The 11426-nt window shown below is 35.2% G+C and overlaps 1 protein-coding gene across 1 annotated transcript; it reads right to left on the reverse strand.

Moving 5' to 3' along the window:
- Positions 1–2633: 2633 nt before the first annotated feature.
- Positions 2634–10385, reverse strand: LOC105779480 (eukaryotic translation initiation factor 5B). Its single transcript, XM_012603248.2, has 12 exons — positions 7867–10385; positions 7238–7785; positions 7015–7122; positions 6822–6922; positions 6641–6731; positions 6438–6548; positions 6288–6353; positions 5856–5915; positions 5205–5762; positions 4418–4537; positions 3172–3291; positions 2634–3060 (listed from the first exon to the last, which is right to left on the reverse strand). The coding sequence occupies exons 1-12, from the start codon at positions 10004–10006 to the stop codon at positions 2995–2997; spliced, it is 4089 nt and encodes a 1362-aa protein (XP_012458702.1). The 5' UTR covers positions 10007–10385; the 3' UTR covers positions 2634–2994.
- Between the last annotated feature and the right edge of the window lie 1041 nt (positions 10386–11426).

The following is an 11426-nucleotide window of genomic DNA, read 5'->3' on the forward strand; positions in this document are numbered from 1 at the left end:
AATACTAGAAAGTAAGATTTCGTCACGTTCCAAGATATTAAAATAAGGTTGTCAATCATATAGCCAAAACAGCTTCAAGTGGATTGGGTAACGTACAACTGTTTGGGGAGCCTTTAGATTCAGTACGGAATACTGTTTCTCTGCGTCGTTAGTTCTTTAAAAATGTAATTGTTTTGTGCTGTTTTTTTTTTACTGAAAAAATATAATTATATGTGTATGCAGTATATAAACAAAATCAAAATTCATATATAAAATTACAGATTAAACCAAAGTTAATGTATAATTTTGAGATCTACCCTGAAAAAAAAAAGAGAAAAAAACTGGGCAGCAATTAATTTTTGTTTTGTTTTTCTTTACTGGGATCGAAGCTTAGATCTATTTGTACAGATGAATCATGATTACGTTTTGGAGATGAAAAAAAAAAGGGTAAGAAAAGATGCTGCGTTTTCAAGTAGTTAAACTATCAGTCACCGATCTCGGCAATGCTTTGCTCCTCCGTCAGCCGTGGCAGGCAGCAGCTCAGCCCATCATCATTTTTCCTTTTACTATTACTGCTCAGTCATTGTGTAGACTGTAGAGAAAAAGTTGCACAAGATTCTCCAATATATATGTGTGTATATATATATATATGTAAATGTGCACCATGAATTCAATATTGGTTTTTTAGTTGATATGAGATAAATATCACATTAAATTTTAACTTGATTCGATTTCTCAAACCAGATAAAATTTTTGAAAAACTTAAACTTGAGGTCTTATTTAAAAGAATATCAAATTCCTTCAATGACAAAATTAGAAAAGTTTTTGGAGTGGGGCAAAATTAAACTGTAGATTTTATGGTAATTAAAATGTAAATTTGTCATTTTAATAGTCATATATATATTTTAATTTTTAAAGGTATAATAGTAATTTTAACACTTAAATCTTTTTTTGTTACCATTATTCTTTTTTGAGCTTCAATCATTTATATTTCAAAAACAGTCCAACACGTTTTTAATGAAAATTTTGACTAAAATATCAACTTTTTAATGATGTTAGTGTGACAATCCTTATGACAATTCATGTGTACTTTATGATAACATGACACTTTTTATTTTATATCTCCATTAGCAAATAACTAAAAATTATAAAAAAAACATAAAAATTCAAAAATAAATAAAAGATAAAAAAATGCTTAATGTCAAATTTGGTTACTAATGTCTGTATGTTTTGTCAAAATAGCCTTAATTGTCTTTTTGAGCCTTTTTTGACCATCAACATTTGTTTTGTTTTGTATTTTTTCTTCAAACTGCTTTTTTCTAACAGATTTGATAAAAGTACGGTTAAAAAAGTTAACGGGATGACATGGGAATTCATACTTGAAATATTTAATGAGATGTAATTTATTACTTAGATAACCCAATAACACAATTACATGTGAAAAATAATATAATAAATAAATAATGCATGAAATTAAAAATAAAAAAATGAATTTTTTCAAAAGTTTTAATTTGTTTACTAAGAGGTCTTTTAATAAGTTAAATTTTTAAATAATTATGTTTATTCTCTTAAAATTAAGAGTTATTTTTTTAATTCCATGTATTGATTATTTTATTATTTTTCACATATAATTATCTTATTAGGTTATTCAAGTAATAAAATACATCTCTTTAAAAATATTTCACATCATCCGTTAACATTTTTAACGGTACTTTCATCAAATATATTCAAAAAATAGTTTTAAAAATAAACAGAAGTTAATAATAGAAAAAGACTTAAATAAAAATTAAGACGATTTTAGGAAAACATAGCAACGTTAAGGACCAAATTTATAAGTCAACCATAAAAGAATAGCATACAATACACGATCCTACACTTCGATGCTGTATGAGCAGATCATACAGTAGTACAAAACTATTTATGAAAATTTAAATTTTATTCACGTAAATAATATATATGAACAATTTCACTCATAAGGGTCACTACTAATGTAAATTACCCTGATTTGTACTTTTTACTACTTGGATATCTACTGTATTGATTCTCGTTTGTAACTGCTATTTAGGTTTATACTTGTCCAAATTCAGCCACAATATCCAAGTTTTATCTCCTAATTCATTTCATTTTGTTTATGATATATTTGCTATTTTAAATTTGAATTTCAAAGTTAGGGTCTTAAATTCATGTTCCACCTGAAACCGTAATGAAATAACGTCCTACATATATCTTTTAACACTTGACACTGAAAATAATGAAATATTAGAAGTTGACCAATACGTTGGAATTTAGTAATATTACTATCCCAGAATATTACGTTACGGACCATTACGCCCCGTCATGCCATGTCGTCATATCATATTTTAATTTCTTACTGTTATATTTGTCCCAATCAAAATCTCAAAATTACCAAGTCCAAAATGCCAAAAGATCTTTTTAGCATCTCTTTTAGTCAAGAAAACCTATGAATTTTTAAGGAACTAAAGAGAGGCTTGAAATCCCAACTCCGGCAACGACGTGCGAATCGAACGGCTGCACTGCTCACCAAAAACCGACCCCATTTTTTCAAAAAATATATATATATATTCACACATACATGTGTTATACTAATATTGAGAGATCTTAAAGTCCAAAGATGATATATAGACCCCTAAATATCGAACGAAAGCAAATGATATTCTTTTCCTTTATTACTCATCTCATAATATTAGACCCAAAAATAAATTATCTTAACAAAGCAAAAGCCCCAAAGTAGTAAGTTTATGGGATATATTTGTATGCAATTCAATGTCCATTTTTGAACCAGGACCAAGTGAAGATTGTAGCATCCCCGTTATAAACAACCCGTTCAAAACTCGATCAGGAACTCGTCCCACCGTAAAATCGACATCAAAATTTGTAACTTTACAGTAATTTCGACATGAAACCCCTTTTCCCTGTTTTTTTCCTCAAGCCAAACAAACAACGGTAATTTACCGCTTACCAGCAACACAGCTCCAGTCCATTTAGTCGTGATGTTCAAGGAATTTTGAAGAGGATCTTCAGCCTTTGAACCAACCTCCATTCATCAAGGGTCAGATCATCCTAGAAGAATTTGAAGTTAAATTAGACTATCTAAGCCGATAAAAAATCGGATATGAAACTTATAATAGGGCTAAGAACAATGCGATATGTAGCTTCGGATATATAACTTACCCTATAATTAGCTTTGAGAATATCGATCGATCTTCTAGAAATATGACTAACAAGCTCATCTTCAAGCTCAAAATGCCTTCCATACATTTTCTGTTGCTCCTCGGTATTGGATCCAACTATCTGCAACAACACAAACAAAAAGAGTGAGTATCACACACACACATGTTTGTTTTTCCAAGATTTGCACACATTTAAAGATCAAATATGGGCGTCTAACGCGCCTTTTAAAAGATCATGAAAAATTGGAGCAGTATAGGCACTCGATAAAGCCATAGTTGAAGAAGCGTTTGTCATCATAGCATAATTCACAGTCATCTTTTATCTTCTCTGTCATCCAATATATACCTTCCCCCTAATTTTTTTCGGATTTGAAAAGGACAAAAGGAGGGATTGGTGTAAAGAGTTGCGTTACTAATGTCTAAGAACAAGATCTCTTTCTTTTCTTCAATTCGAAGAAACATCAAAACATCCAAGTACTAGTTTGGTGCCTGAGCATTGTTTCAAAGCAAAGTATGAATGAGCTGAATGAGGCAATTTTCAAAAGAAAAATGATTTGGAGATTAAAAACTTATGAGGCAACTAAGGGTTAGCTAGATCTTCAATTCCCTATAAAGAAAATTAGTTAAAAGAACAACTTCAAATTCCATGGAATAAGATTTGCCACAATTTATGATGTCCATCTTATCGGTGTTCAATTACAAGCTCCGAATATGTTCATAGGATTGTTTGTCACATGCAACGGAGGGAGAGTTTTCTTAACTAGACAAGCAAAGTTAAAACAATCAATATATATCCTCAAGCTATATTAAAAATGATAAAAACATAAACGGGACAAAGCCTAGTTTTATAACCCCACTTGAGGAGACAGAGAGTCCACTGCTAGTATGGAAAAATGATACATGTTCGTATTGGCCCATGCTGTAAAATGTGTACTAAGTTCTCTATCAAGGAGTGACATAAGATTCATAATGTGAATTAAACCTAATCTTTGTGCATCAGTTACTTGAATAAAGTCAAGAATGAGAGTTACCTCCAAATTTAGGGGAAATAACTAAACATTTTATTGCATAATTTCTTATACTAAAAGAGGATTAGTCCAAGGACAGCTTCCATAGTTTATATTCGAAAACATGGAATCAGTCACATTTTCATATCGTCATATCCACTTAGTTAACTTAAGATTCGGAAATCAGTTACATTTAAAAGGTAATAAAATATTTAAGAGTCTGAGAAGCAACTATCATACCTTGATGGCTACCTTCTGGCCTTTCTTGGCAGAATCAACTGGTCTATGGTTATTCTCAATCGAAGCTATTCGACCAATATCAATGAATTCTCTTTGAGGAATACAAATTGGCGTCCCAACCTACACAATATAGATAGCATTAGGAAAATACAAATCGTGAATACTACATTAATAATAATACTGAATTTAACAACAATTCTACAACAGTAGCTTCAGACTCAATTTCACATAGGATACACCAGGCCAACCACACAAGCATGCTCATCAACTACGAATTGTTTGAGTCATGGCTTACTCCACCCATTAGAAAAAATATTACAAGTAGGATCTTGGAACCAGCTTTTCATACCATGCCAAGTGGACATCAGATCTACATCCTATATTGGTGAATGTACTTTAGAGGGTTCTTTTTAATAATATAGGGACCAAAATTGATCCATTTAATAAATAGAGGGACTAATTTGATCCAGTCCCTATAATACAGGGACCACCCAGGTACTTTAACCTCCTAATATCTGTCAATATTTTGGTTATTCAAAGGACTAAAAACAGTTCTCAATGCAACATCAGAAAGGTTATATGCTAGACATGTTCAAGAAACCTATTGATTGAGCACTTCCTGACTTTGTAAACACTCTAGCTAGAATACAGGTTCAAGGGTATAAAGTTGGAATAGATACTTATCCAAAAACATTCTAAAACTTCATGTAATAATTAGCATTAGCTACCAAACTTGATTTGTGAACTTTAGTAAAGCATATACTAAAAGAGCTGATAATAGTTGTACCCTTAAAATGCCTTCAAGGATATCCACCCCCAAGACAATTGGATCCTTCTTGTTGAAAATGCAGTTAGGTAAAATCTTCAAAACACAAGGGAAGACTGCTTCATCCGCTGCTTCCCTCTTTCTCTCCTCTTTAAGACCATCAATATATGCTTTGAATTGGTCGAATAAGTGATAAATGATATCAGCAATAAAAATCCTCACACCCAATTCATCTGCTAGTTCTCGTGCCTCCGGGGTCACCTTGACGTCAAAAGCCAAAATAGTAGCATACTCATTTTTCTTTTCAAGCATGACACTGGCTTTCATTACATCTTTTTTGTGCACAGGGCCTAAGCCTATACCACTAACAGGAATATTTACTTCCGGAGTTTTCAGAAATTCCAGCAGCGCTTCCAAAGAGCCAAGGGTAGAAGCTTGTACGTAAACCCCTTCCCCGCTTTTGTCAATCCTACTCATGACTGACTGCATATCTTCCTTTGCTGCCTCTTTGATATCTTCCAAATCATCATCAGGACCTACAACATAGATGCTAGTGCCAGCAATAGCATGCTCAAGGCCCTGCATAATGATATAACAGAAAATTAACTCATAACTTATTTACACAGTTACCAGATATAATAGAGAAGCAAATGTATTGCTAAGTTTCACAACCTGTGCAGCAATCTTGATACCCTGTGCTGCTTTGATCTCCTTGTGCTGCAAATACGCTCCCTACAATTATAAAAACAAAAAGTCAGCATGCTGCACTTTCTACAATTATCCAAAAATAAAGGCCTCCTTGAGTAGAAAAATCCCAAATATTTTAAGTAATATGGAACTTATCAGACAACCAGACTAGAACAAAGCAATTGCCAGTCATCAACATATGAATGAGTAATTGCACCATAAAATTACAGTTACTCATGAAGGTGATACCTAGTCTTATGGTAACATTCATTCATATTCAGAGAAAACAAAGGACACCGTCAAGTAATATTAACGTCATTAAAAAGCAAAACATAGGATTCCGATATAAGAGAATTCTATTGCTTCCAGCTGGAGAATTTAAACAGATATGAGAAAAGCCCCACCAGAAAACCATACCTTCACTCGGATTTCCTTCATAGGGTGGGGTGTCAACAATGCTCTGATAGTGGTGACGATAGGGCCCTGAGAAAGGAAACTAGCACTTGAGAATTTAACATCTAGCAATCCAATAAAACCTTCAGCTAAATGAGAAGCTTAAATGCTTGCCTGCAAGCCACAAACCACAATTTGATCTCCTTCATGAAGAACACCATTAACCAACACAACATCAATAGTTGTCCCAAGCCCTTCAATGACCTTCACTTCCAAGACCGTACACTGGCACAAAATTCAATTTCCAAAATGTCTCATACCGCACAATGATGGAAGAGTAAATAATTTTTAAATAGAAAGGAGAGAATAAAACACACCTGCACTTCATCACTGAATGTAAGTTTTTCAACCATTGTTTTCTGGGTCCACTGGACCAGTAATAATAACAAATCTGGGATGCCTTCTCCACTGCAACATCAATAACAGCAAAATGTTAGGCCGGTGCTCAAAATTCAATTACCATGTAGATATGAAACTTGTAGAGCATCCATGACTAACGTGACTGCACTTGTAGGCACAATGCTGAAAGTTTCACCCATCTCCCTATTTTTGTAATACAATTCAGTATTCAACCCTTGCTCCTTGAACTGAGTTATAACCTTTAAATAAAAAGAGAACACACAATTAACAAATTTTCCCCAAAATCAGATAGAACATAGTATTAGATGAAAAGAGTTTATACGAATTTTACATGTGTAACTCTCCTATTGAATTCGGATAGAACATCTTTAGTTTGTTTCTTAAGTGTCATCCCAATTGGTGAATTGCGGCGAGCTTTCCAGTCATAAAGCCTGTCTACCTGCAATTTTTTAAAGGAAGAGAACAAAATAATAAATAAATAAATAAGCATCAAAGAAAGGTAAGGAAAACAAGTAACCAACCAATCAGAAGTTCAGACAAAGATCCCGCTTTACCTTATTCAATGCAATAATAAACTCAGTTTTCCTCATTTTCAGAAGATTGAGGGACTCTATTGTCTGTGGCTCTAAACCATGCATAATGTCGACAACCAAAATGGCAATATCACATAACCCTGATCCCCTTGACCGAAGATTTGTAAAGGATTCGTGACCAGGGGTATCAATAACTAATAAGCCCGGAACCTTCAATGTGGCATCAGCCTTCAATTCCTTTGTTCTCTCCCGTATGTTAGCAGCAGGAAAATATGTTGCACCAATCTGTTGTGTAATACCACCAGCCTCACCTTCCTGAACATTAGTGCCTCGGATGCAATCCAGCAGCTTTGTTTTACCAGTATCAACATGCCCCATAATGCAGCAAATTGGGGACCGAAGGTCTTCACTCTGCTTAGGAGAAGCATCTGATTTTGGTACCTTATTTTGCACAGCAGTATTTTTCTTCAAGTTCTTGTCTGTAGATTTAACTTCAGGCTGAGATGTATTTGGTTGGGAAGTCACCGGTTTCTTGGCCTCAACCATTGGCTTGGCAACTGCAGGAGAGGCTGCAAAACACAATAAAAAAACAAATTAACAATCATCAGGAGGAAACAAAATCAACAAGCAACGCAGATAGTAACAGTCACCTGCATTCCGTGAAGCCAGTGGAGCGCTCTTTATATCTTTCTGCACTGCAGGCTTGGGCACAGAATCAGCTTCTTCATCATCAAAGGCACCCTTGATATTAAGATTAACATCATCCCAACTCTTTTCATCCCATTCACCATCATCATCATCATCTTCTTCTTCTTCCATTCCATTCCCTTCAGCAGCATCTGCAACTACAGAATTATCTTCTGTGTTATTTGATTCTACTTCATCAACCTTCTCATCATACACTGACTCCAACTCGACCTTGGTTTCCGACTCTTCTTGCTCTTTTGCCTTTGATTGAATATTTTCCTCCGGCTTAGTAGAAGCAGCACCATTAGCATGATGAGCTGGTTTAGACTTCTTTGTCTGATATATAGGTCGTTTTGTAGGTGCACCTTCTTTGTCTGCAGTAGGCAAAGAAAAGCCTCCTGCATTGGCCAATATCTGGTTCCTCATTGCCTCCCGGCGGCGAGCTTCTTCCTTTTGCTTCCCAGTCAACAACTTCCCTTCCTGCTTCTTCTTTAAGAGCTTCTCCTTTTCCCTTTCCTTCTTCCTACGCTTAGCCTCCTCTGCTTGTTGCTCGAGCTCTTCTTGTCGACGTCGCTCTTCTTCTTCCTTCCTCAACCTCTCCTCTTCTTCCTTTTTCTTCCTCTCTTCCGCTTCTTTTCTCCTAGCAAGTGCCTCCTGCATCTCCCTAACATGCTTCGGTAGTTTCTTGTCAGCAGCTTTACTCTTAGCATCTTTCTTTTTGGTATCAGAGGTCTCTATTTTCGTTTCCTCTTCCTTAACCTCAGCTGCAGCAGCTGCTGCAGCTGCCTTCTTCTCCTTTTCCTTTTCCTTCTTTTTTTTCTTCTTCTTTGCTGCAGCAGACTCTGCAGGTTCATCCTCACCTTCTTTCTCACCTGTGGCATCAGCAGCTATAACTGGCTCTGGCTCTGGCTGAACCTGGGCTTTCTCCTCCTGGGGAGGGGCTGCTGTTGTGGGTTTTGCTACGGCAGGCCCCTCACCAAGTTCAGCAAGAATTTTATCCAAATCTTCCTCCTCTTGTTCAGTCCTTCCACTCTTATTCTTCTTCTTATTCTTCTTCTTGTTCTTCGAGGTTTCCACAGCCTCTTCACTCTTGTTGTTGGTTTTAGAATCAACAGCTTCAACATTACTAGTTCCTAAACTTGATAGTTCGGTTTCAACCATGTCTGAAACTTCACTTTGCTGCCCTGCCTCATCACCCAAGGCTGCAAATGCGGCACTACTTTTCTTCTTGGATGACTTCTTTTTCTTACCTGAAAATGCAACCATGGAAGTATCGTCATCATAATCATCAATAGCAGCAGCACCAGTGGATTCAGATACCGAAGCATCTCCTTCATCTTCGTCATCAAGCAATGCTGCACTGAAAGAATTACCACTCTTCTTAGAAGACTTTGATTTCGACTTCTTTTTCTTATCTGAGAAAGAAAAAGAAGCAACATCATCTTCCTCATCCTCTTTCAACTCCGAATCGCTTTCAACTTCATCAAGTGCGGCGGCACTGAATGGATTACCAACCTTCCTAGCAGACTTCGACTTCTTTTTCTTATCTGATGAAGGAAACACAGGAACATCATCTTCCACATCCTCTTTGACGCCGCCTTCATCACCAAGCTCATCAAGTACCGTGGCAGTGAACCTACTTCCACCGCCCTTTTTTCCACCCTTGGACTTCTTTTTTCCCGCGAAAGCCTTAGCAATCAAATCATCACCATCATCATCATCAACCTCAACCTTGCTCTCTTCCTTTGAAACATCACCACCATCATCAACAACCTCCCCATCATCATCTTCAGCAGCAATTGCATCAAAAGCTGACCCTCCAATAGCTTTCCCACTCTTCTTTGTCGATTTGGATTTCTTTTTCTTATCCGAGAAAGAAATTGAAGGAACATCTTCTTCCTCGGCTTTCATCTCATCGACTTTCTCACTGAAATCCTCATCAAATTCATCAAGTGCAGCCGCTGCAAACCTATTTCCACCCTTCTTTCCCCCTTTAGACTTCTTCTTTTTGCCTTTCAAAGCTTTAGCGACCACATCCTCATCATTCACTTCCATCCGATCATCATCATCAGCAAGAGCATCAAAAGCCGACCCTCCAGCCATTCTAACACACCTCCTATGATTTCACTTTTCTGATCAGTGCCTAAAACCAAAAGCATAAACTACCTAAATGCACTAATTCGATCCTGTTTTTCGTTCAAGCAGATCAGATATATAAAAAAACTGTGGTAACCGAAAGAAAAATAAGATTAAAAAATGTAAAACCTATCCGCCTCGAATGACGTCAGTGGTGGCGGATCTCGACGGTGGAGAGAGAATTCTCCGATTCTCAAGCAAACGAACGAAAACAAAGAAGAGAAAGAGAAATAATGAATCAGATGAATAAGAGAGGATTACCGGCGGAAACAACGGCGGCTGCCAACTCAAAATATGTAGAGAGAGAATAGCTGCCGCTGATGGTTTTAGTGAGAGAAAAATAGAACAAAAATTGGATTAGGTTTTCCGTTTATGATTTTATAGTGGTGAACAGAAGGATGAAACCGGGTCAAAATTAAACCGACTCGGATCCGTATTGGGCCTAGAGGCGTTTTTCGGTCGGTTAGGCTGAGGCCCGAAACTTTTTAAAATCTCTTATTTAAACTCATTCAAATAATACGGGTAAAAACATATGGTAAACTACACAAGGTATCTAAATTATTAGTAAGTTTACATTTTAGTTACTTATCTTCAAAAAATTACAAAATAGTTACTTAACTATTTAAAAGTTTTCATTTAAGTCACTGGACTATTAAAGTTTTTTTTTTAAGTCCGATCAGTGAGCTCCAATCAATGATTCGATAACCAATATAGCGGATCTAGGTGGAAATAATTTAAATAATTTGTTTATTTTTTAACTTAATAAAATGTCACATCAATAATTTGAGAAATTGTGCCACATGGATAATGAGATTAGTGAAATGTGAAATTTGAACCCAAATTATAGTTTAATTTATACAAATGCACCAATTAAAATTAATGTATAACATTATAAATTCTATCAATATTCATGTATAATTTTGATATTTGTCCCAAGAAAAAAAAGAAAAACAAAGTAAAAAATAATAAGGTGGAAATTAGGAGAAGGGAAAGGAATATAATGTTTGGAAAATTTTCAAATTTCAAATTTATTTTTTGCAACTTTTAAAATTTTAAATAAAATTTAAATTTTTTTAATTTTTTAAATATTTCTTGAATTAAATAATAATAATCATAAAGGCCACATCATCAATGATGTGTTGTGCCATATCAACCATGTCATCCACTAAGATGTCATGCCACATAGGGCAAAATTGTTCATCGTCAGTTGATTGACGGATTTTGTCAATTTTGATCTTATTTGAAGAATTTTGCAATATTGAGAGTGGGAAGAAAAAATTTAAGGACTGAAATGAAAAAACTCAAAACATTAAGGGTGAATTTTGAATTATGCCATTGATATTATTGAGATCTTTCTTGTACTTGGTATAGAGCAAATTTGCTTAAA

The sequence above is a fragment of the Gossypium raimondii genome, chromosome 4, assembly GCF_025698545.1.
Source record: "Gossypium raimondii isolate GPD5lz chromosome 4, ASM2569854v1, whole genome shotgun sequence".
Lineage (NCBI taxonomy): Eukaryota > Viridiplantae > Streptophyta > Magnoliopsida > Malvales > Malvaceae > Gossypium > Gossypium raimondii.